The 27136-nt window shown below is 44.0% G+C and overlaps 3 protein-coding genes and 1 non-coding gene across 4 annotated transcripts; 2 read left to right on the top strand and 2 right to left on the bottom strand.

Moving 5' to 3' along the window:
* Positions 1–3497: 3497 nt before the first annotated feature.
* On the bottom strand, positions 3498–3923 carry F5J12DRAFT_703306 (uncharacterized protein; the record flags this gene model as incomplete). The annotated part of the gene is made up of 1 exon (XM_051740534.1): positions 3498–3923. A coding segment is annotated over one exon (426 nt), but the record flags the coding sequence as incomplete, so codon positions are not given.
* A 7211-nt stretch (positions 3924–11134) lies between these two features.
* Positions 11135–11650, top strand: F5J12DRAFT_725916 (uncharacterized protein; the record flags this gene model as incomplete). Its single annotated transcript, XM_051741680.1, has 2 exons — positions 11135–11377; positions 11444–11650. Coding segments are annotated over 2 exons (450 nt in total), but the record flags the coding sequence as incomplete, so codon positions are not given.
* Positions 11651–21530: 9880 nt separating this feature from the next.
* F5J12DRAFT_t177 lies at positions 21531–21603 on the top strand. Its single transcript has one exon. It is a non-coding gene; the product is annotated as a tRNA-OTHER (tRNA).
* A 1412-nt stretch (positions 21604–23015) lies between these two features.
* On the bottom strand, positions 23016–25069 carry F5J12DRAFT_785554 (uncharacterized protein; the record flags this gene model as incomplete). The annotated part of the gene is made up of 6 exons (XM_051743261.1): positions 23016–23573; positions 23649–23805; positions 23861–24079; positions 24171–24285; positions 24319–24485; positions 24666–25069. 6 exons carry the CDS (start codon positions 25067–25069, stop codon positions 23016–23018), a joined length of 1620 nt encoding a protein of 539 aa, XP_051596413.1.
* Between the last annotated feature and the right edge of the window lie 2067 nt (positions 25070–27136).

Here is a 27136-nt window from a genome sequence, read left to right as displayed (position 1 = left end):
TGCACATGGAACTTTTGCTTTGCTTGTTTCTCTTTCTTCTCTGCACATGGAACCTTCACTTTTCTTGTTTCTCATTTCTGTTCTGTTCTCCTTTCTCTATGCACAGGACTCATGTTAGTTTGGACTCTCCCTTTTGTTCATTTGCACATGTCCTGTTGTGGGGGTGTGTTGGTGTCAATGGTCACATGTTAGGCATGGTTGTACTTATAGAGTTGTTTACATTAGTTTACACCTCAGTGCTTGTGTCTATGATGCTGAGGTGGGTACAGTAGCCCCTGAGGACATGCATGTATACTTACCTCCTGTAGTGTGACCTGTCAGGTATTGTTAATGACAGCACTTGTGTCTACAATGCTGAGTGTGTCCTGTCAGTTTTACAACAGAGAGAATTCCAGATATTGTGCAGAGGAATAGAATGGGGGGAAGCTAAAGCAAATGCTTGCCTTAGTAAGAGTTGAGTGGTAGTGGTAAAGCTTGTAGGTGCTTGAGTTCTGTTGAGAACAAAGTAGAATCTGAGTTGATTTGACTGAGGGATGTAGACCTCAGAGTAGAGATTATATACATGGGGACTTGCACACAGACCATGTAATGCATAGTCATGTACACCTACTAGAAGGAGAAAGTATATACCATGTATAGTATAGAAAGTAATAGAATGTCATGGAACAAGTGGAGTGATTGATAAAACATCAGTCAGCATGAGTAATGAGTATTATGACATGAGTCATGTGACTGGTTGTTGTGATAAGCAGAGTATCACATGTATAATGTGAGCCTAGAACCAGTGGTTGTTCATAAACTTCCAACACCAGATTACTCTCACCCCCAAGCAAGTATGTACTTAGGTCTGGCAGGCCATGGAAAACCTATTTCCTCAACTAGGAAGCAAATCCCTGAAGATTGTGCATGTGGGACTGCTAGATCTGCTGGCTGGTGGTTTGCCAATTCACCTGTTGAAAAAAATGTTACTTCAGCTATCCATTGCAGGCAACCAATATTTGTACACAAGAGATGCCTTGCTTTGCTCTGGCAGTGGAGTCTTAGATAGATTTCTCACTTGGGAGAGTCTTTAGTAATGGCATTGCTTACATTGAGATAAAGGTATGGCAATAGACATGAACTGGTGAAATCTATGAAGGTAGTACATGATATTATTGTAAAGGATGCCAATACATGGGGTTTCTATCATAATAATATATGAGGATAGTGTGAGACCAGGAGCTTAGAGGAGGATCTTGTTGAAGGCAACATTGACAGTGGAATTGGATCCTTTAGGTAGTAGAATCTGTGCATGGTTCCAGTGCCAGATGTGGGACAGAGCAGTGTACATATAACTGACCATGAGAGAAGACAGGTCTTGTGAGGTCAACACCAACCACATTTAATGTTAGACCTTGGCAGGTGTTGAATGTGGTGGTGTAGGCAGGGGCTAATGGATATTGGCATTGCATGAGGGTGTCCAGAGTGTAGCACTGATGAAAAGGTGACACAAGGGATGAGGATGTTGTCACTGGCAGTGGTGTGATCATGAATGATGTGTATGGTGATGAGATGGTGGCATAGAAATGTCACATAAAGAGTCTTTCAACAATACAGACAGAATCCTTTCAATCAGCACAGAAGTTGAGTCCCAAACTGGTGCTATACATTGGGCAGTGAATGCAGGCCCCAACCACCCCCACCTGACCTTACTCTTTCCCTTTGAAGCAGCTGCCACAGAAACTGTAGTTGATATAAGCTCAGTGTACTGGTAGTCAGTCACTGAGGCTACACTAAGTACAAACAATGAAAAGAGAGTATGTGATTAGTAAGCAAGTGGCATAGCCACACAATGTTTGCACTCCAACACTCCCCCTCAAACAGAGTGGAGTCCCAGTTCAAATGCAAAATGTTTAGCTTAAACAGAAGGGAGTGCTTTAGTAAGAGTATTGGCAACCATGTCACTGGTTGGGCAATAGAGAAAATGAATGGAACCATTTGTGACAGTGAAATGAATAAAATGGTAATGAATGTCTATGTGTTTAGTACATGCATGGTAATTACCATCTTTGGTCAGTGCAATAGCTGATTGGTTGTCACCATATAGAATAGTTGGGTGTTTGAGGGGGTGAAAAACCTCACCAATAAGGTGATGTAGCCATGTAATTTCTTTTGTGGCATGTGTGGCTGTGACATATTCAGCTTCTGTGGTTGACAAGGTAATGAGTTCCTGTTTCTTTGATCCCCAGGAAATGGCTCCCCTGTCAATGAGGAAAGCATAGCCAGAAATGGCATGGCAGTGCTCCTGTGATGTGCATCAGTATTGGCATAGCCTATGAGGCCCTTTGACTCTGTGCCATAGGTTAGCAACCAGCCTTTCATCCCTATGAGATAGTGGTAGACACATTTTAGTGCCTCTCAGTGCATCCAGCCTGGGTTCTCTGTAAATTGGGCCAGAGTAGATGCAACAAATGCTATATCTGGCCTTGTTCCAATGGTGAGGTACATGAGTGAGCCTAAGGCCTCATGAAATGGCACCTGTCACATTTTGGTGACCTTGATAGCAGACTTTGGGGACTGGTTTCAAAGTTGATGAAGTGATCCCTATGAGTGGATAAATGTTGTGAAGCACCACTGTCATAGAGTTCAACCATAGTAGTTGATGACATAGAGTCTGCCAGAGCTAGGGTGGCATAGGGCAGTGCCGATGTAGTCTCCGACTCATCAACACCTCCTGCACTGTACCCTGCCAGCCACACTGCATCAGGCTCAGTGCTTGTTGCTTCTGCAGCTGCATTTGCCTTCCCACCCCTTGAGTCTTTGCCCAACATGTCCTTCTTCCCTCTAGGCTTCCAGCCCTTTGGGGCTTTTCCTGCCTTGCCACTGCCTTCTTCCCAGCAGTTTTCTGCCCTGTGGCCAGTCCAGCCACAGTTGAAACAAGTACCAGAGAACTTTGTCTTTTGACCTTTGCTTTTCCTGGAGCTGTCTGTGGAAAATACTACATCTTCTCCTGGAGACTTTGTCTTCCCACCACCTTGGATAACAAAGCAATCTTGCTCATTGAGTATGTAGGACATGAGGGAGTCCAAAGTAATGGTTTGATTTAGTAACTTCATGTTTGATGAAAGTGATGAGAGTGTTGAATTGTAGCTGCATGGAAGTGAAGCAAAGATTATATTAAAGAGATCTTCATCTGAGACTGGTTGACCTGTAGTTGCAAGCTCTTCATGAATGGTTATCATCTTGTCAAGGTGAGCATGAGCATCTCCTCCATCCTTCAGTTTCATTTCACCAAGCTGACATCTCAGCTCAACAGCAACAACCAAAGAGTAATCTTGGAATTGACCCATCAAGGTCTTGTAGTATTTGTAGGCACTGGATTTGGATATGAGGCACATGTAGAGGGAGTCAGGGATTGAAGCTGTGACATGTTCTTGTATGAGGGCATCAAAATCAACAATCAGTAGCAAGACTGTCAAAACAGACACCACTCACACAACAGTAGAGGACATTTTCACATCCTGCATGAAATCTGATGATGTCACTGCAAAAGCCTTGGTGACACCATCAGGCAGTGAGACTGCATGCATGGTCACAGTGCCAACACCAAAGATAAAGGGCCAGGGACAGTCAGGGATAGCAGCCTTGAACTTCTCAGAACCAGGATCACCAGGGAATGGCACAATATCAGAGGCTTCCAATAAGATAGGGTCACAAGGGATAGATGGTGGGATGTATGCTCTCACAATAACATAAGCCACAGAGTCATCCATGAGCAACAGACCATTAAACAGACTATAAATGTGCAGTTGCACAGGAAAGACAGGGCCCAACACACACTGCAACACAGTGTTATAAAGGCAATGATATGCCTTCACACCACCACCAGCCTTTGTTGTCTGTACATGGTGGCCACCTGAAAGTGCAAAAAAACCAACCAAAGTGGTCATTGACATATCTATCCAGAATGAAGAGTGCATGACAGAGAATGCAACACCTGCAAGGTTTTAAAGTCCACACCCATGTCAATGGATACTGCCCTTCCACCTGCCCAGAATGCACCCACAGTGGCTAATGTGATGAGGACCATGTGGCAGCACAGAAAAGGGTCTGTGGCCCTTGGCACTGCATGGCAGCAGTCCCAAGCCATGCACCTGCACAGAGATTGGAAGGAGTTGACTCTGCATGACTGCACCCTCTGAAAATCATGACATATCAATCATAGAGGAAGCACTTATCCAGCCTTAAAGATGATAGCAACTGCACCCCATGACCCAGACACACCCTGGCCTAGGTACAAATAGACACAAACAAAATCATTGGATGCAGGTAAGATAATGGTAAGTCATACACTAGTAGAATCTAGATCCCTGATCCAATGACTAATGGTTTCAAAACCATTCCACTATTCCCTACATCAACCTTTTCAAGTTGCTTGTGCTTCAGTGTGTTGAAGGCATCTGGCATCAAGGCAATGGGTTTGACTATGGCCTGATGAAGTAACAAAGAGAGGATATACTTCCCTATCACACAACCTGGCATGTATCACATTTCCTTCACACTGCCAGCATCAGGTGTTGTGGTAAGCAATTCATCCAGCTCTGTAGTATATAAACTTATTGTTATTTTCCAAGACTCTCAAGATAATGACTTTGCTTCCTGTCCAACACAGGGGTGGACAAGTCCAAGTTGATTCCATTGAAACACACCAAGCCCTGCAAGTCTATGGGTTGTGACAAACAACCTGTACCCACTTCCAATCTTGGCAAGGTATTGGTATCTTTATCCTCATCACTTTTCAATACACCAGCAAAAACTCCATTGAAGGACAGGGCCAGTAAGTCAAATTGTACATGCTCTCCCCTGGCTATCAGAACCTGATACTAACCTTCATTTTGCCAGATGTTGATGATAGCACCACTGAGCCAGAGAGTGATGATGAGCAGATCAAGACTGCATTATCTAAGGCAGGTATTCTTAAAACCCAGGGTGATAGCCTCATCACAGCCCACGACCAACTTCCTTCACAATCTTCATTGCTCTCTCAAGAATCAGTCAGCACATTTGTCCTTGTGAGGTGTATGCAAGCATTATGTGGATATCTGCCACTTGAGTTCACCCAGCTTGACACCCCTTCCAAGCATCTGCTTTCTCCCACTCCACTTACATTAACACTGAAATGCCTCAAGGTTGCAGAAAACTAAATGCACATGCTCCTGTTTATTGTAGATACACTGAAATAAGAATCTGAAATCAATTTGTAAAGTGCATGTACATGTTGACTGACTACAGCTGCTTAAGAGGAGGCTGAAATTAAGACTATAAAGAAGGTCTCAGGCTTCTGTGGTAAGAAGACTTAAATATTAACAGGCTAACCTATAAAGAAGGTCTATGGTAGTATATCAGTAAGGTAGCTGTAGGGTTAATATAGTAAACATACCTCAGGCTTCTGTGGTAAGAAGACTGAGGTGCATGAGGAAAAACTAACTGCCTAAGTGCGAAGAATTATTATGTAAGCTTGTATGCTGTAAGCAAATAAACATAGGGGACACATGTTCCAACACACCCTCTCAGTGTAGCAAGTCTTTAGAAAATAATAATAATTCCCATACCAAGAGACAAGTGTTCATGCTTCTCACATGACAGTCCCTTGGTGAGAACATCAACAATCTGCTCATTTGTAGAAATGTACTTGATGTTCACTTCTCCATCTTCAACCTTCTTGTGGATAAAATGATGATGAATAGCTATGTGCTTCATGCAGTCATGGAACATTGCATTGCTCATCAGGGCTAATGCAGACTGTTATGATACATACACTTTCTCACTTTTGCTTTTCTCTTTTGCTTTATCTAATCTCTTGTCTTATCTTATCTGCTCAAGTCTTGGCATAGACCCTTGGTCTAGTCCTTCACCTCACTGCATGCACATGTCCCCTTCTAGGATGTTCTGCTCCACTGACATCATCATCATGTCATACTGTGCTCCTACCTCATGTATGCCTCCCCTGTACCTTGTGTACTGTACTATAAGTATTACCAACAATTCCCAGACTAGCTCCCAAGCTAGTTCATTTGGGTCTTCAAACCTAAACACCTGCTTCTAAGTCTCTCCTCTCCCTTCATCTCTTGTCTTCTTCTTCAGGTTCTTTGTGTGAGCCTATGACAAACCCTGTCATTTAGGTCTCATCACATGGACTGATTGTCAACTAGGAGGGAAGTGGGCTGCATGGTCATATCCATATCTAGTTCATGTAGTAGCATTCATAGCCAAAGTATCTCTTTTGCAGCTGCTGAAACTGCCATGTACCCAGCTTCCATGCTAGACAAAGCAACAGAGGTCTGTTTCTTTGATGACCAGCTAACAGCTCCACTGGACAGAGTAAAGACATAGCCAGTTACAGAATGGTGGTCATTTACATCTGTGGCCCAGTCAGCATCAGTGTAGCCTACAAGAGAGCTTGTGGAGTCTCTCATGTACCGTAAATGTGCATCAACAGTTTTTTGAAGGTTTCTGTAAACTCATTTGAGCATGGCCCAGTGTTGGTTGCCAGGGGTAGCCACATGCCTGCCAAGCATACCCACAGAAAATGCAAGATCTGGCTGGGTAGCCAGCATAGTGTACATCGATGCTCCAAGAGCACTTTGATATGCATGTAGGTCATAGGCAGGAGCATCAAGTTTCTCTAATTTTAAGTTCTGCTTGATGGGTGTGGACACTGCATGGCCATCCTGCATGCCCATATGCTCGAGAATGAGCTCTATATAGTGACACTGAGACAATTCTATGGTTCCCTTGTCACAATCTCATATAATCTCCATACTGAGGATCCACTGAGCCTTGCCTAAGTCAGAGAGGTCATACTCAGCTGATAATTGGACTTCGAGGTGGTCAATGGCCTCACAGCTCTTCAAGAGGATCAGTTTGTTGTTGACATAGACAGCAACTATAATTAAAATGCCATTTTCATCTTTGTAGAAAAGACTGTGGTCAGCATCACTGCATGTGAATCCAAGAGATTCAAAGACTTCTTGTAGTTGATTGTACCTAGCTTTTGGAGCCTGTTTCAGTCCATAGAGTGTGTGATAGAGGCACCAAACAATGCCATTCAAGTCTTGGAAGCCAAGGGGAGGATGGAGGTATATTTCATCATTGAGTTTGCCATTTAGAAAGGCAGACTTTACATCCATCTGGTGGATCTCCAGATCATACTTAGCAGTGAGGGCAAGTAGGCTTCTGATGGTAGAAAACTTAGCTACAGGCTTGAATGTCTCCATATAATCAATTCTATGGACCTGTGTGAATCCCTTTGTGACCAGTTGGGCATTGTACTTATCAATGTCACCTGTAGGGCCTCACTTTATCTTGTGGACCCACTTCAAAACTATAATCTTTCTGTCAGGTGGGCATGGTACCTCATACAATCCTATAGCACAAAATGTTGCTAATTCATCAGCCATCACTGCATACCAGTGGTCAGCATCAGCACAACACATCACCTCTGCGAACATCATAGGCTCATTGTCACAGATTGTGCTTGTTTGGTACATGGTAACTTCTTCCCTTTCTGGGTTGTCACCACTCTGCCTCACTATTGCCACACCTTCTCATGTGCTCACCTCTGTCTCAGCACCCTCACTCTCTTCCCCTGCATCCTCCACAGACAGTAAGCTATGTTTTTGATATGCATTGATGAAATAGTGTTGATTGTTGTCTCGAATAGATGTTTTTCTGGCTCAGGATGACCTTTGAAGTCCCAGAGGGGGGATAGGGATTGGATAAGGACCAGGAGGCCCAGGCATCGAGCCAGAGTGATGGACAGCTACAGACAGCACTTGGTGTCAACATTCTGAGGTCCATACTTCATTGTTCTGCTCATGGTTTGACCCACTAATGCTTTTCTCTGTTTTAATATGAGTTTTAGGCTTGAGCATTGAGCAGCCATGATCATCAGCGATCTGTGAGCCATTGTCGATTGCTGTCTTGTTCTTTTGACTGCCCCAGGTGTGTCCTTCACCATCCCCACCATCTGACTTGTTTCCAGGTTCATCTGAGGTTGTTTCACTCTCTGGTAGGTCAATCTCCCCTTGCATCCCTTGTGTGTGAGCTGCAGGCATTATATGCCTTGTTTTCCTAGTTACCATGTCTATCTGGACTCGAGACATGTCTGCACTGTCCCCTTCATCAAAGACAGCATCACATGTTTCAACAATTTGCCCAGTCAACCAATGTATGCACAGGTATGCCTTTTTATTCTCTGAGTATCCAAAGAGCATGCACTCAAGAGACTTAACATCTAGCTTTTGATGCTTCTCTTCTGGAATGTGGACATGTGCCATGCATCCAAAAATTTGAAGATGGGCAACCAATGGCTTGTTTCCAGTGCATGCCTCATAGGGGGTAATGCTTTGCTTGAGCACTTTAGTTGGTAGTCTATTTATTATGTGTGCTGCATGCAGTATGGTGTCCCCCCAATATTTCTTGGGTAGACTGGCATTGCTGAGCATAGCTCATGCCAACTCAATGAGTGTTCAGTTCATCCATTCTGTCATGCCATTTTCCTGTGGTGTGTAGGCATTTGTCTTCTCAGGATGTATGCCTTTTGACTTCAGATAGGCTTCAAATTTGTTTGAGCTATATTCCCCACCACCATCACTTTGAAGATAGTTAGGGTGATGTCTGGTCTCTGCTTCAGCTCTAGCAAAGTATTCCTTGGTTAGTCCAAAGACTTCATCCTTCATCTTGATTAATTTACCAACCAGGTGGTGTGAGTGTCCATTGATGAATGTTATGAAGTACCAATGGCCAAATTGTCCTGTAGTTTCCATAGGTCCACACATGTCCATGTAGGTTTTGTGCAGTACACTTGGATTTTCTCCACCTGAGTTCAACAGAATAGGTTCCCAATGTTGTTTGCCATTGTGGCAGGCCTTGCATGAAGTCATGTTGTGCTCCTTTGGTCCTGTCAGCTCCATCCCAGACATCATGCCATTCTCAGATAGTCTTAGGATGTTTCTGATGTTTGCATGTCTGAGTCAACAATGCCAGGTGGTTAGTGTAGCCTTAGATGTTGTTGTGTATGAGGTGAGAGCAGTGAAAGGTTCATTTGGGTTCAACACATCAGGTGTACTGACAATGTATGCAGAATGACTGCCAGATATGACACTTGCTTCAAGTATGTAGAGGGACTTTCATTTAGTAGCCAGAGCTACAACCTTGCCATCAATGTGCACATACACTCCTGTTCTCCAAAGGTGACTAGAAGTCCCTTTAAGGCTAGTGCAGACACTGACACAAGGTTTGTGTCCAGGTCTGGAACATAGTAGACATCTCAGAGGATTGTCCTGCTTGTGTGGCCATCCTCAAGATGCATGGAGACTTTGATTCCCCCTTTCCCCATCAGTAAATCACTTTTGCCAGCCAGAGCTGTCCAGAGCTGTCCAGCACTGGACAGATTCCCTAGGACTACCAGCTCACAAAGTGGTCTACTGATGCCAATAGCTTGTATGATTCTACCATCACCAACAATCACTGGTTGCAAGGGTGACAGTTTGCTGAATGCTGCAAACCATGAGCATTGGCAGCACATGTGTGCTGAGGCACTGGAGTCAACTACCCACTCTGATGCACTGGTCTCAGGGCATGCATGTGCCACAAATAGGCAAAGAGGTTTGTTATCCTCTTCTGCAATGGTTGCAACCTTGGCTGTGAACTCTGTTTTCTCCTTGGATTTCTCCTCAACCCCTTGTGCAGATCCCTGTGGCACAGCTTTGGCCACTTCATCTGCCTTCTTTTTATAGCATTCATCCTCCATATGTCCAGTTTTGCCACAGGGGGCATAGTTACACTTCTTCTTTTTCTTCCTGTCTGTTGCCTTTGACTTTTTACCTGGGTTAGTCTTAGCAGCAAGGGCAGAATGCACTGTTGAAGTTTGTTGTGTTCTTTCTTCTACCAGGACTTGGGATATGACAGCCTCAATGGTGAGCTTGTAATTGGAGGACATAAGGATTGTCTGGAGTGTGGAGTATGGCTGCAGGAGAGATATCACCATCATGATCACTACCAGTGAGTCATCAAGGGGTTGACCAAGTGACAAGAGGATGTGGGCTTTTTGCTGCATGGCATTTAGCTGTGTTTCCATAGGCTGGTCATTGGTGAGTGTGCCATGAAACAGTTCTCCTATAAGGTAGGCTATGGATTGCTTTCCCTTTCCTTCATACTGTTCACTGAGCTTGCTCCAGGTCTCCACTGCAGTACTTGCACACAGAACACCACTAAGAGGCTTGTCCTTGAGTGTTAAGGTAATCTGTGTGCATGCTTCTTTGTCTTTCATTAGCCATTCCTCATACTGGTCTGGGTTTGTGTTTGCATCTGGAGCTTTCTTCTCTGTGCCAGCAACTACATTCCAGAGGCCTTGTATACCTAGGACTTTCTGCATTTGAAACTTCCACATGTGATAATTTGCTCCATTGTCTGTGAGGGGTGTTATATCATAGAGTCAGCTCAAGCCTTGGGTGACCCTAGCACTAGTAGATGCAGAAACTGTTGTGTTCATGCTTGTTGATGGGCCTACCAGTTACTGGGACATTGATGCTGACACTCCAGATGACATGTCTGTAAGTTATTTGGTGGTGCCACTTTTGAGTTCATTGATACTGTAAGGTTAGAGCTGCACAGGGCTCATAACCTCTTAAGAGGAGGCTGAAATTAAGACTATAAAGAAGGTCTCAGGCTTCTGTGGTAAGAAGACTTAAATATTAACAGGCTAACCTATAAAGAAGGTCTATGGTAGTATATCAGTAAGGTAGCTGTAGGGTTAATATAGTAAACATACCTCAGGCTTCTGTGGTAAGAAGACTGAGGTGCATGAGGAAAAACTAACTGCCTAAGTGTGAAGAATTATTTTGTAAGCTTGTATGCTGTAAGCAAATAAACATAGGGGACACATGTTCCAACACAGCCTCTCTCCCTTTTAACCCATCCCCAGCCTGCTATGCCCAAGGCATATCCATGCAACTGCAAGAGCTACAATTGTTGGGGAAAACTAGTTGATTATGATATGAGACATATGCATGAATGTGCAGACCTCTGACAGAGGACATCTGCCTCACAAGGCATCCATTGTAGTTTGATCATCCCCCATCTATCCAGCAAGCCGCCATCCCTTGTCTTGCCTTATCCTACCAGGGGCCCTATTTTCCCCCCCATAATGCATTTTCCTGATCCCCCTGCAAGCTCCTCTTCAGTGGTTGAGCAAAAAATGATTGACTATGGCATGCTTACACAGGAGGACATTGATATACAAGTGTTCAGTAGTGAGCTGCCAAATCTGGGGCCAAACTTCCATTCCCCAGAAGCTCTTCTTGATGCTATTGACTATTACAGCATGTATAGTGCAGTGATGGTAGCAGGTGCTCAGCCCCTGACTGCATATCATGTGCATCACTTACCCCCAGACTCTGAGGGGCATGCACTCCAGTATGCCATGGACAAGGCCCTTGAAGAGATCCAGAGAGTGCAACAGGAGCTTACAGATGACCCAGCATGGGACCCCATTGTGTCTGCAGACATAGATGATGAGATACCAGATATTGATTTTGACATTGAGGAGAACATGGACTTTCCAGACACTGCTGCTGCTAACCCCCAGGAACAGTCTGAAGATAATTGAGATCCCTTTCAGGTGAATGATGACTCAAGTTGCACTCACTTCACAGATCTATCAATGCAGCCATCATACCTTGTTGTCATATATGTGATGACAACATGGCTTCACCTCCAGTGACACCTCCCTTATGCTGCCTGCAATGCCATTCTCAACATTCTGTCATGTATTTTGCTTGCTCTATTCCCCTCTCTTCTCCCCCCATTCATAACACTACCTTCAGCCATGAAAGTCCTGGGCCTTGACCTCCATACACTCAAACTTCCATGCTGTCCCTCATGCCATGAAGTATATCCACTTGCAGGCTTGCTCCACACTCAAGATGAATGTATTCCATGCAAGACACCGCTTTTTTTACCTGATCAGACAAAACATGGCCTCTTGTGTTCAAAGAAAATTCCACACATCAAATATCCTTATCTCCCCCCTCTCTGAACATATCCAGTCACTCTTAAGTATCCCTGGTGTCAAGTATCCATTGGACAAATTGCATGCATGCTTGTGCTCACCTGGAGACTACACAGATATTTTCAATGGTGAAATCTGCTGAACAAAGCTAAGGCCCTGTTTGGAATGCCAATTGGAATTTTTTGAAAAAAAAAAAAGATGCAGAAAATTTCTCTCATGGTGTCATGTGACATAGGTTGTGGGAACATGATTAGGTAACCTTGTCCTGTCTGTCACTCTCCTGGGAGTCCTATGCACTGAGCCACCTGACATGTCCAATACATCCAGCAATAGATCTAAGCAATCTCTTCACTTGAATGGCCCAGTGGATCCTACCATTCTGCAAAATGCTAGTAAAAGACCCACTTGCACACAAAGATGTCTCTGGAGCACAGAGGAGGAGATTGCTCTCCTTGAATTCTTACTTGAGTCTTTGCCTCATGCTGGTGATGGAGGGTTCAAGGACACAGTTTTCAAGGCAGCAGCAGCTCATTTGAGAGCCAAGTTTCTAGTATACAGAGGTGTGCCAAAGCATACATTGATGTGCAAAAGCAAGTACCATGGGGACATGAGTAGTGACTTATTATTATTTTGCTGGCTGATGTCTTTGTAGCTCAAAAGGACATATGCTCTTGTGAATGATCTCTGGAGTGCATCAGGTTGGACTTGGTCAGATGAGCATGGTTGTGGAATTACAGCTGAAAATGATCCTCAGTAGCTTGCACAGGTGCAGGTATTGCTCTTGTCTACCTGCAATCACACATGCTTACCATAGTTGTAGGCTAATGGCAAAGTAGAGAAGTTCAAGAACACCAGGTGGCCTCACCTCCATCTCATGGACCAGCTCTTTCCAGGAACAGAAAAGGGAAAACATGTTGTCTATCCTCCAAGGGGAAAATCCAAGAAAAAAAAAGATACACCTGCCCCCAGCATCCAGTCAACTTCCAACCAGGTGGAATCATCTTTGCTTTCTCCCTTGGTCATTCCTCAGACTCCCAACACACCAGCATCAAGTTCCCCCACACCTTCATTCCCCTCCACATTCCTTGCACCTTCCACAGTCTCCAGTAGCTCCTCAGTGCTGACCAGTGTCAGTTGTGGAAAATGCAAGATGGTGGGCAGTGCAGGCTCTGATGCTGGGTCAGTGACCAAGTGGACAAGATCATGATCTTGCCTGCTCAGTGAACAGGAAAAGATGCAGATGGAAGGCAGAGATGCATTGCAGAAAATGGTGCAAAGTCTCAGTGGCCTTGCTATGAGCCCCATTCCCTCTGCACCAGTAAAGACTGCCACTGAAGAAAGTATGGAGAAGGCAATGCTTATTAACACCCTTGATATGCCTCAGCAGGATCACTTCAAGATACTTGACTACCTTGCCACTCCTGGAAATGTGAACCAAGTTATCATCTTCAACAAACTTGAGGAGAATATGTGCATTGGCTGGATCCAGTGGAAGTTATTACAAGTTCACAAGTTGGGTAATGTTGTTTGAATAGCTTGTCACAATGTCTGTATACAATGTAGCACATGCTATATTTTCACTGCAATCTCTTCCAACAATATGATGCAATTGAATGCAATTGATGAAAATACATGAACACTATGTAATACTGGCTGCTATCAGTTCATGCTGGGCAAAGGTATTCCATGGCAGTGATGCTCATCCAGATAGTCTTCCCACATCAAACAACTGATCTCTTCATGATGCTGTTCTGCATGCTGCCTCTCTGCAGTGCTCAGCACCCCATCTCCAAGTTCAGGAAAAGGATCATCACAATCATCTTCATGGAAATTGATGTCTTTGCCAAGTGGGAAAATGTTGTGGTCAAACAATTCACTGAGGTTATGCAAAGCACAGAGTGCCATTGGAATTCTTGCTTGTATTTTGAGACTGAATTCTGGTGTAAGCTGAAGTATACACCATTGACATTTCAGAACTCTGAATATCTGTTCAACTGTGTTCCAAAGAGCAGCATGGTGGAGATTAAACAGTTCCCAAGGATTTGCTGGTCTAGATGAGTGGAGGGGATGAGTAATTGGCAACTGAAAGCGAAATATCAAGCCTTTACTTTAGTCTTGACTGACACCACTCCTTCAAGTGGTAATGGATGCCCCAGTATGGTACAAGCAATGGATTGCAGCTACCAAATCCAGCATCAGCCAGCAGATACTTGCCTGGAGGAATGCACATGTCATTTGTATATGCATCATGCCAGAGTGTGGCATCAGCAACTGAGCCATCCCCACCACAGAGTGCATACATAAAGCAGAGGTCAAAGTTGCATATGAAGAGGCAGCTTTGAGATAGATGTCCCTTGTGGTTCCACCAAGTTGCCTGTTCTTCCAAGGGTACATATGCCTGGATATGCATGCCATCAACAGCACCGATGCAGTCACAAAAAAAGAAAGTGTGGATCACTAGTGATGGTTTCAGATGGGGGGGTCCTTGAACTGGCAAATTTGACTTGTGAGGAGTAGAAAGGATCAGATAAAAACTCAAAAAGGACAAGCTTGAAGTATCTGCAGACTGTACAGGTCCATTATTTCAGATCAAGAGTGATATGGCTCACTTGGCTACAGTTTCCAGTGTATGTTGAAACCTTTCACTGACATGGCAAGAGGAAAGTCCAGTGACACAGAAGTAGAGAATGATAGTGAGTTGTTCTTCAACAGAGATACCATGGTGGCTTCTGGAAAATCCTCAGTCACATAGGATAGATACAAGGGCTTGAAATTGCTCTTTGTTAACACTGAGGTTGTTCTTGATGTGCTGTGGATGGCTGTCTAGCAATTCATAAACCCACACTTCACCAGTGAGGATGGAGGTGTGATAAGGGATTGGTGTAGAAGCAGAAAAAAATAAGAGCTGGTAGTAGTAGCAGGCATGGGCAATAAGACATGAAAGTATTGCCAGAAGATGACATTGGTGCACAACCTCATGTTGAGCATTGGTGTTGGTATCCATAAGGACAGCATTGTGTGGTTAGCACATAGATCGATATGCTGACATAAACCCATGTCATGTGACACCATGAGAGAAATTTTCTGCATCTTTTTTTTTTTTTTCAAAAAATCCCAATTGGCATTCTGAACAGGACCTAATGGCTCCAGATGGATCTCTTTTTTTTGCTAATGGCCCCCAGGATCATCACAGACCAAATGGAGAACTTTGGATTGGTGTCAATCTAGGAATAGACTGGTGAGTAAATTTAATTATGTGCTGCTGCCATCTGCCCTCTTATCATATATATGCTTCCAATAGGTTCTCTTATACATATTTGCAGCAACATCACCACATCACATTCCTCAGGTCCAACTTCCTTTTCTATAAGTAATCTGCCACCAGAATGTAGGTGTGTCCAAGCTGTCTAATAGTGAGGTGTTTGTAATTACACTATGTCAGATACCACACATCCAACCATCTACTTACAAGCATTTTGCCTGGACCCAAGGAGCAGAGCCCCAATGAGATTCAACATTTCCTTAGGCCAATTGTCTCTGACTTGTTACATCTTTGGAGAGATGGGATTTGAGTCTTGACACCCTTATCTCCAAATGGTATCAATTACATATTGCAGTTATTATTTCACCATGCTGACCAATGACAGGTTGCCTCATCCATGTTGTCCTCATTGCAGTCATTTGTGATAAACCAGCAGCTTATAAAATTAGCTGATTTGGGTCTCATTCCAATACTTACTTCTGTCACGACTGCTGGATCTTGAAGGCTAACAAAGACAAGGCAGAGGCCTTTGTCCAGGATAGTATGTTGACTGGCAGCTGTCTCATTGTGTTGACTAAACAATTTTTAGCCTTTTGAGCTCATATGAATACAGAACAGTGTGAACTTGGCCAACAGTACTCTCAGTTAACAACAGCTGCTGCACACAGCAACTTTGTTAAGGACTTTGCAACTCAATTTACCCAACTCTCCTGCCTCCCATTTTTTGATCTTGATCTTGTGAATCAGATTGCTATTGACCCCATGCATAATCTTTCCTTGATATGCATCACACACCACTTGTCTACCTGACTGATATCTCACTCTATACTCCTTGCATGTCTCATCAAGACCCATTTTTACAATATCTGGGCACAGGGCAAGATCTCATGTCCAAACCATGAGCTTCTAGCTGGCATAAGTAGCATTTTCTAGTATATTGTCACTCTCACTAACACATGGTTAAGTTTGAGATCCCAACTTCATGTGGCAAACTTCCAACTGACATCAGTGTACCAGCTGGAGGTTTGCTGACTCCCAACCAATGGTTTCTACTTGCCACTGTCTATGGACTGCTCACAGTAAGTTATCTGCCCTATTTCACATGCAAGCAAATGAAAGCTATTCTCAGATCCCACAACTCTGGAACATCTGCATATCAGATGCTCAGCAACAAAGCACTCTCACTGACCACGTAATGATGATCATTAAACAGGAGTTGGAGAAGGCATCAAGTGAAGAGAAGAAGAAGGAAGAAGCTCAGGCACTCAAGGAGGCATGGTCTTGAGGAAAAGAAGCTCTTGCTGCCCAGAAAGCTCACATCAGCACAGCAAAAGCCACTGCTGAAGAGGCCAAGAAGACAGAGAAGCTCAGGCTTGCTGCAGAGAAGAAGGCCAAGAAGGCCTAGGACACTGAGAAAAAGTGGGTGAGTGTGTGCTCTGTTGCAGTCATAAGACTGCTAACTCATTGAATTTCAGAGTGATAGCAACCCTAACAGCCTGAAATCCCAAGAGAATGCTACCTTTGTATTTGATGAAGAATTAGTTGCTGATGAAGATGACACTAACATCATGTATGCTATGGTGGCAGGGATGGCTGAGGCCAAAGGGCTGGATCTGTCTACAGTACACAAGGCAAAATCCTGAGCTGATTGGCTGAAGTGGCAAAATGCCATAAATGTGGAATTAAAAAGCCTAGAGGAAGTGCATACCTGGGATGTTGTTGAGTGCCCAAAAGGCACAAATGTTGTAGGATGCAAATGGGTCTTCAAGATCAAATGCAATGCAACTGGAGAAATTGAGAAGTACAAGGCCCACCTAGTCACTAAGGGCTACTATCAGATACAGGGCATCAACTATGATGAAACCTATGCTCCTGTCACAAGACTTGCATCACTACAAACTATACTCACAATTGCTGCATGCAATGACTGGGATATTGATGTCTTTGATTTCCACTTGGCATTCCTCAATGGAAAACTTGGAGATGGCAAAGATATCTACATGGAGCTCCCTGAGGGCTATGCTATAGGGCGGAATTTTTCCTGCCCAGTTGGGAAGCTAAATGTCACACTATGTGGCTTGAAACAAGGTGCACTCCAGTGGTACCAGAAGCTATGTGGTACCCTGGCAGATCTTGGACTCACCAGAGCACATGCAGACTGGGGAGTATTCTACAGTTGCATCAGACTGGAAATCCTCACCCTTGCCAGCCATGTCAATGACTGCACTATAACTGGTTCCCCACCATTAATATGCTTGTTCAAAGAGGAGATAAGCACTCATTTTAAAATCTCTGACCTAGGGTCCATCAGTTGGCTACTTGGAATAGAGAAGCCTGCACCATATCCTTATTGCAGCATTCCTACATTGAGGCCATTCTGATGAAATACAACCTCACTGACTGCAAACCAGCTGTGATTCCAATGGACCCTGGAATAAAACTCTCTTGTGGAGAAATTCTGCAGTCAGCTGAAGAAGCTGCACACATGAAAAGTGTACCCTACTGTGCCACTGTTGGCTCCCTCATGCATCTCACTGTTGGAACATGCCCAGACATTGCATTTGCTGTCTCCACAGTTGTGCAGTTCAATAATGCACCCAACATGACTCACTGGGAAGCCATAAAACAAATCTACAGGTATATCTCAGCACAAAGTGCTCACTTTGATGTTTGGAAATACAGAATGAGGCCTCAAGGGCTATAACAATGCAGATGGAGCATTGATGCACTATAAGTGGATATGCATATCTACTAGCTGGAGGAGCTATCAGTTGGGCTTTGTGGAAACAACAACTCATCACACTCTTGACTGCAGAAGCAGAGTATGTTGCAGCAACACATGCTGCCAAAGAGGGCTTATGGCTTTGATGACTCATCAGCAAAGTTTTCTGCCCACTCAAACACCCTATGCACTCACCAAAGATGGCAGCTATCATGCTTGCACAAAGCACATCAATATACAATACCATTTTATTCATTTTGCTGTGGAAAATCATTCTTTTCATCTTATCTATTGTCCTATGGACAACATGGTTGCTGATACCCTTACAAAACCTTTACCTAGCATCAAGGTGAAACATTTCACATCTGCACTTGGACTGTGTTCCAATTGAGGGGGAGTGTTGAGTATGCATTCTGGAGTTACAGTAATGTCTCAGAGTTTCACCCAGAGCACTCAGGGATTCTCTCTGACCTTTGGAATTAAATTCTGACATCAACCTGCTTACTAATTATGGTACTATAAATTTTCCACACTGTTGTTTTCCACCTCAGTGATTAATTCATACACTGAGGTGAGTATAGCTACATTTCCACTTGTTTACTTGGTACTGACATAGTGTAGAACTCATACCTTTGTTAATATTTTGCATTTGCTTGTGCAGGGTGTCAAGAACACAAAGAAACACAATATACTGTGAGCATGATTAACCTCATCATCTGATGTCTTTTGGTATAGATGATGGGGGCTTACATTGAGTGACCACCAAGTTAATCCAACCTGCATCCATCCATTCATTGGTACATCTTGCTTCTTTCATTGTCTATGAGAGTCTTCACTCATATCTTCATCAATCATGAGATGATCTGAGCAAAAGTCTGTATCAAGCAAGGTGTCCACACTGTTGACATCATATCTCTTTGCAAACTCCCTTGTAGCTTCTCATCAACAGTTTGCCATCTGAACATAGGTCGGTTCCATTCAGTGTGTGTAATTCAGTCCTGCTACCTGTGCCTGCCTAGCATGATGACACTTCTCCCTGTTGTGATCCTGGCTCTTCACCTGCTTCACAGGATTGGCAGCCACACATACTTCAGCTGCCAAAGTCCTCCAATACTATTTGGCCATAGTCATGATAGTGGAAGGGACATGGTCCTCATCTTCCAGCTCACCTTTACTCTGTAAACCTCTTGCCTGTACACCAAAAATTAGCAAGTTTACACTGTGCTATATCTTATTGGCTGAACTGACTGTTTCATCTGCCATAATGGCATTGACAATGGCATGGAGGAAACTTATGTTGACAGTACTGTCAACTTGCTCTGACCAAGCTGGCCTCACCCAACCATTGATCTCCTCCATTGGGTATTTGTTGGGAAGTCCCTTTATATGTTGAGCCATGATGGACAGATGCTCCTTGGTACTTAATCTATCTACTGTGCACAGTTCTAACACCTTGTTGTGCAGTATGGTCTGGACACCAAAATATCACATTCAAGCATTCTTGATGCAATGTGATGAGCCTCAAACTTACCTTTAATTTAGGATGCTGATTAGAGATATTTTTGGTTACTGTTGGTGATTTTGTTTGCTTGCTGGAGAGCAATGAAAGCTCCTCTCAGAGCTCAGAAATTGCAGTTTCAGTGGCTTCAATTTGGTGAGCTAACTCTCATTATGTGTCCATGTTTGCAATGCACAGTTCTGACAAATTTGTGTTTATCTTTTTGAGTTCTTCAACAAGAAAGGGCAGTGGGATCATGCCAGATGAGGGCTGAAGATTTGTTTGAGATCATGTATCATGAGGCACATGTGCATTGCAGAATGCAGGGGAACCTTGGTCAGAATGGTGAGTCATGTAACCTAGCAAATAGTCATTTGATGGTCCCATAGAGTATTGTAAACTCAATGCTGGTCCTCCTATGGAATATTGTAAGCTCAAGGGCAATTCATTATATGAAGCTGTGGTCCCACTGTGCATGGCATTCAGTGTTGGAGGAGGGCTGCCATGGTCATGTCTGCATAGGTGTATGGTATGTATGAGTGTACCCAAAGGTTTCTTCTAGTTGCCATAGGTCTGCAAATGAAGACCAAGATGTTGTGAGCTCTGCAAACAATGGTCATCAACCAGCACCATCACATCTTCCAATTCCCTGAGACTATCAATATTAATGTGATGTGAGTATCTGTTCTCTAGCCATCACACACTTATCATATGTGCACCAGGGGTTCATTTAACATCTGATTAAAGTTGAAATCACTGCTGAACATGTCACTGTGTGAACTTGGGGTTTCCTCCTCTAAACCTGCAGTCATTTGTCCAAAAGACATGCTTGCACCTATGCTAGGATGATGGTCAATGTTCCTATGGTCAGAGGGTGTCTGAAAGCGACTGTCTGAAGCTGAAAACAATGATGGTGCATTCAAACCACCCCCTGAACCCACAGACATTCAACAGTCCTGATCCATGACCCTGCTCATGTTATATGATCAATTGGGTGGACCACATTCAGACAATGCTGGGAACATCACTGCCAGGAGGTTGTGGGGTGCAGGAAGGTGGGGGTGATGCAGGGGAGTGAGAGGTATATGTGGTTTTTTGGCAGCAGGGTGGTTCCCAGAGAGGTTTGCATGTAGCTTTCCTGAAGGAACCCATATATTGTTCATACAGAAAGATGATCTATTCATATTGTGTATGGACATGGGACACTTGCTATGACCATCTGCATGTACCTGAGGACATCTCAACTACCATCTGCACATATCTCTGGACATATAGGCAGCACTTGTCCTGAATGCAGACATAGCAGCTGTCCAGACCAGGGGCAGGGTATCCAGGCTCAGGCTTTATGTACCATTTCATGACATTGGTGAATCACCTGTCAAAGTACAAGCTATCTACAGTTTAGTCATCTGCCCACACCATATCCAGTACCAGACAAAATCTCATTTCCACAGTGAATGGTAATACATACAATAGTATAATCTAGATCCCTGATCCCACAACTAATGGTTTCAAAACCATTCTGCTATTGCCTACATCAACCTTTTTTGGGTTGCTTGTGCTTCAGTGCACTGAAGGCATCTGGCATCAAGGCAATGGGTTTGACTATGACCTGATGAAGTAATAAAGAGAGGATATACTCCCTGCCCCAAGCAACTATGAATGAGTAGCACTTACTTTGTTTGTTACCTCTCTGGGGATTGCATGTGTGCAAGGCTATGGCTATGGGCCCTGCACTCATACATATGTATTTACAATACTAAAAGTTTCAAAACTGTTCTGCTACCATGTCCAATACTACTAAGATCTGGCAAAAAATACAGCAGGGTTAAAATGGTACAGATTGAAAGTAGCAGAGCAGGATCCTGGTGGCCAGGCAGATGTCTTGTCCCTCATTAATCTGCCATTCCAGAACTTGCACATATGAGTGCAGTACCTATTGCCCATGTTGGAGTAGTAATCTGTACTAATCCTACAATTGCCATTGAGTACCCAAGGCCAGGTAGCTTAGTGGTTAGAGCACCTGGGTATATGCCAGGGGGTCCTGGGTTCAAATCCCAGCTTGGTCATATTTTCCTTTAATTGTGCACTGCTTGGCAGCAGGAGGGTAGTTGGCCCTGAGGTCACATGATTTCAAATTCAACATCTTAAGAGGAGGCTGAAATTAAGACCAAAAGAAGACTGAGGTGCATGAGGAAAAACTAACTGCCTAAGTGCGAAGAATTATTACATAAGCTTGTACACTGTAAACAAATAAACATAGGAGACACATGTTCCAACACACCCCCTCAGTGTAGCTAGTCTTTAGAGAATAATTCCCATACCAAGAGAAAAGCATTCATGCTTCTTGTGTGACAGTCCCTTGGTGAGAATGTCAGTGACCTGTTCATTTGTAGACATGTACTTGACATCCACCTCTCCACTCTCAACCTTCTTGTGGATAAAGTGATGATGAGTAGCTATGTGTTTCATGCAGTCATGGAACATTGCATTGCTCATCTGGGCTATTTCAGACTGATTGTCAACTAGAAGAGGAGTGCACTGCATGATCATGTCCATATCTAGTCCACATTGTAGGGTTCATAGCCAAAGTATTTCTTTTGCAGTTGCTGAGACTGCCATGTATTCAGCTTCCATAATAGACAGAGCAATGGAGGTCTGTTTCTTTGATGACCAGCCAACAGCTCCACTGGACAGACTAAAGACATAGCCAGTTACAGAATGGTGGTCATTTATATCTGCAGCCCAGTCAGCATCAGCATAGCCTACAAGCAAACTTTCAGGGTCTCTCATGTACTGTAAACATGTGTCAATGGTTTTTTGTAGGTATCTGTAAACTCATTTGAGTGTGGTCCAGTGTTGGTCACCAGGGGTAGCCATGTGCCTGCTAAGCACACCCACAGTGAATGTGACATCTGGCCAGGTAGCCAGCATAGCATACATTAACACTCCAAAAGCACTTTGATACACATGTAGGTCATAGGCAGGAGCATCAAGTTTTTCTAGTTTTAAGTTCTGCTTGATAGGCATAGACACTGTGCAACCATCCTGCATACCCATACACTCAAGAATGAGCTCTATATAATGAGGCTGAGATAACTCTATGGTTCCCTTGTTGCAATCTCATATAATCTCCATACCAAGGATCCACTGAGCCTTGCCTAAGTCAGAGAGGTCATACTTGGCTGATATTTGGACTTTGAGGCAGTCAATGGCCTCATGGCTCTTCAAGAGGATTAGTTTGTCATCAACATAGACAGCAACTACAATTAGAATTCCATTTCCATTTTCATCTTTGTAGAAAAGACTGTGGTCAGTGTCACTGTGTGTGAACCTCCAGTGAGAGTGTCTCTGGCCCAGCAAGGTCAATGTCATCAGCTGTGGACAAGAGTGGAGGCACCCATGTAAAGTTTGCCTCCAAGTCCCTTGCCACTTCTAAGTCAATCCCAGGTTCATTTCTTGTGTGCATGTGAGCATGCTGTCACTGTGTTGGCTTTCCAGATGCCATGTTTTGGGTATGGATGTGGTAGCAAAGGTTTGCATGAATTTTTCCAAGTGTTTCAAAAGTATTGATGGACAAGTTGCAGTGTCTTTGTGACTGTATGCTACCAAGGTCAGAAAAGAGTTGTTCAACATCCCCAGCATGTGGGAAAATTGAAAGGATTGTAATAGTGAGTGACTTGAGTGGATGTGTGTCTGAAGTGACTGGTAGGCTCTCCCACCAGCTGAGGCCATTAGCATGCCCCCCTGCGAATGGGGCATGGGATATATTGTAGTCTTGCATGTCCTTGATGAGTTTCTCTGCCTTTCCCTTGTCCCAGTTCCACAATTTTACAATTTCAAGTGCAACCTTGACCATGAACTCAATTGAGTGACCACTTGCCACTTGCCCAATGGCAAATTTATGACACATGGGGTGCAAGAACAGGGCAAGTGAGTGATGATCAGTATTGATTGCATGAAAGTGTCTGTTGAACACAGACTTTGCATGCATCCAGAATCTTGTGTTGTCTTCTTCATCCAGTTGAAGTTGTGACATCTGTTCTGCATATCAAATAAGCTCAAGCATGCAGTCAGCAAGCAAAGCCTGGTGTGATTCCAAGTTTCCAATTACATTGACAAGGGGTTTCACTGTCTTGATCAGCTGTTCAAGGTACATCCAGTAGCTCCACTTGTGCAAGACAATGTCAATGACATCAGAGGCCACAGGGCTCTGATTATTGATTTTCCTCTGTGCATTTGGATGGATGCAAATCTGGAATAGAGGGTTTCTGTAACCAGTCAGTCAGGCCCATTGCACACATCGAAGATTCGAGATTGACCCACTTGTGTGCCTTCACACTCAAGCAGTGCAAGATCAGTGCATAACAACATGATTCACAGTTTTGCTTCAATCTCTGCCTGACACCCAACCCCTTGGTTTCTTCATTGAGCTGCCCACCCCAATAGTGAGATGAGTTGAAGAATGTCACAATATGAGTGGTCTTTCTGATCACTTTCTTCATCAGAGGACAGGTGATGATATCACCAATCAGTGTGTTGGGACTGTGCAAGAAGCATGCAAAAGTCTATATAGTTCACCAGAGGATGTAATCTGAGACTTATGCAGGGTACTCATGAGAACCTATGGATATACTGTATTTCCTGGAATTTCTGGCAGAATGCTTGCATTACTGTTGGGTTATCAGTTGTGACAGCAATGAGGTTCTTCCCATCATCGATCTCCAACTTCTCCATGGCCTTCTGTGAGACTGCAAGGAGATTGCCAGCTGTTCCTCAGCAACTTGTCATGTCCTCCAGTGCAAGAACAATTGGATGGTGATTGACTTCCACTGCAACTGAGCCATAGAGACTCTGCTTCAGCTGATCCTCCCACCCATCCAAGAGTAGTGTAAGCTTCTTTCGAGGCTTTAGCCTGAGTAGGTCTTCCTCCTGTACTTGAACAGCTTCACTATCAAGAAGATTGTGGGACAATACATATCAGGATGGTGACTCATATGGGGGGCATATAGCATCCAAGAAATAATGGAAGAAATTGTCATCTGCAGCCATGGAGGGTATATTGGCATGAATAAACCACCTGGATGTCACCACTAAGTGTGTTGGAAGCCCAGGATGTGAGTAGACATACTGAAGGAGCCTGGTATTTGCATCTTCAATTTGCTTTGTCATTAGGGGGTAATCAACATAGTCATCAAGTGCCTCCTTGTGCTTCCTGATGGGGGTAATCTTGAGATCTGAGGCTGAAGATTCACCAATGGTGGCCTGAGAGTGGGTGGATATGGACTGAGTTTTCCCTTGAATAAAGGTATGTGCTTCTTGGAAAATCACTGGTGGGGCCACCTTGCAGCAAGAAACAATGTGCATGGGGAGATTATTGTCCCAGCCTTGAATGCATGCACCTTCAGAACCTTCATCATCACCACAGTGATTGCACTTCCAAAAGTAATGGCCAGATTTATTCTGGACTTTATCAATGCATGTAAAGTTAGCTTCAGAGAAGCCTGCAATGGGGTGCCCACCAGTGCTTGCCATCATCAATTGTCAACTCATTAACCAAGCAGTAGCCTACTACCACATAAGCTGTTTTTTAATAAAGTAAAACAAAATTTTATTTAAGTGGTGTGCCAGGTTCTGCCAGCTCCAATCTCAGAGGTTCTGCCAACCACACTAGCCTCACTGTTGCCACACCCTCTCATGTGCTTGCCTCTGTCTCACCACCCTCACCCTCTATCTCTGCATCACAGTTGGTAGGCTTTGTTTTTGATATGCATTGACAAAATAGCATTGCTTGTCATCTCAAACAGGCACTTTCCTGGCTTGGGATGACCTTCAAAGTGCCAGAGGAGGGATATGGATTGGATAAGGACCAGGAGGCCCAGGTGTCGAGCCAGAGCAATGAATGGCCACAGATGGTGCTTGTTGTTGACTTCCTGAGGTCTGTTCTTCTTCATTCTGTTCATGGTTTGACCTACTAATGTTTTTCTCTGCTTTAATATGAGTGTTTGGCTCGAACATCAAGCAGCTGTGATCATCAGGGATCTGCAAGCCATCATCAGCTGCCATCTCATTGTTTTGACTGCCCCAGGTGTGTCCTTCACCATCTCCACCATCTGACTCATTTCCAGGTTCATCCAAGCTTGTTTTGCTCTCTGGTAAGGCAACCTCCCTTTGAATCCCTTGTGCATGAGCTGCAGGCATTACATGCCTTGTTTCCCTAGTTACCATGTCTATCTGGACTCAAGACATGTCCATGCTATCCCCTTCATTGAAGACAGCATCATTTATTTCAACAATATGCCTGGTGGACCAATGTATGCACAGGGATGCCTTTTTATTCTTTGAGTATCCCAAGAGCGCACACTCAAGGGACTTAACATCTAGCTTTTGATACTTTTCCTCTAGAACATGGACATGCACCATGCATCCAAAAATTTGAAGATGGGTGACTGATGGCTTGTTCCTGGTGTATGCCTCATAGGGGGTAATGCTTTGCTTGAGTGCTTTAGTCAGTAGTCTATTTATTATGTGTGCTGCATGCAGTATGGCATCCCCCCAATATTTGTTGGGTTGACTGGCATTGCTGAGCATAGCACACATGGACTCAACAAGTGCTTGGTTCTTTCATTCCACTATGCCATTTTCCAGTGGTGTGTAGGCATTTGTAGTCTCCACTTCAGCTCTAGCAAAATATTCCTTGGTTAGTCCAAAGACTTTGTCCTTCATCTTGATTAACCTAACCACCAGATGGTGTGAGTGTCTGTCAATGAATGTTATGAAGTACCAATGGCCAGATTGTCCTGTAGTTTCCATAGGTCTGCACATGTCCATGTAGGTTCTGTGCAGTACACTTGGATTTTCTATACCTGACTTCAACCAAATAGGTTCCCAATGTTGTTTGCCATTGTGGCAGGCCTTGCACAAAGTTGTGTTGTGCTCCTTTAGTCCTGTCAGCTCCACCATGCCATTCTCAGATAGTCTTAGGACATTTCTGATGTTCGAATGTCTGAGTTGATGATGCCAGATGGTTAATGTAGCCTTAGATGTTGTCATACACAAGGTGAGAGTGGTGAAAGGTTCATTTGGGTTGAGCACATCAGGAGTACTGACAATGTATGCAGAATGACTGCCAGATATGATGCTTGCTTTGAGTATGTACAGGGATGTTTGTTTAGTAGCCAGAGCTACAACCTTGCCATCAATGTGCACCCTACACTCCTGCTATCCAAAGGTGACTAGAAGTCCCTTTGAGGCTAGTGCAGGCACCAATGCAAAGTTTGTGTCCAGGTCCAGAACATAGTAGACATCTCAGAGGATAGTCCCACTCATGCAGCCATCCTCAAGGTGCATGGAGACTTTGATTCTCCCTTTCCTGATAGCTTGTATGGTTCTACCATCACCAACAATCACTGGCTGCAAGGGCAATATTTTTCTGAATGTTGCAAACCACAAGCATTGGCAGCACATGTGTGCTGAGGCACTGGAGTCAACTACCCACTCCAATGCACTGGTCTTAGGGCATGCACATGCTATGAACAGATGAAGAGGTCCATTATCCTCTTCTGCAACTGTCACAACCTTGGCTGTGAACTCTGTTCTCTC

This window comes from Pisolithus orientalis (assembly GCF_024613125.1).
Source record: "Pisolithus orientalis strain OTSU chromosome Unknown F5J12scaffold_39, whole genome shotgun sequence".
NCBI lineage: Eukaryota > Fungi > Basidiomycota > Agaricomycetes > Boletales > Pisolithaceae > Pisolithus > Pisolithus orientalis.
This window is presented reverse-complemented; position numbering and strand designations above follow the sequence as displayed.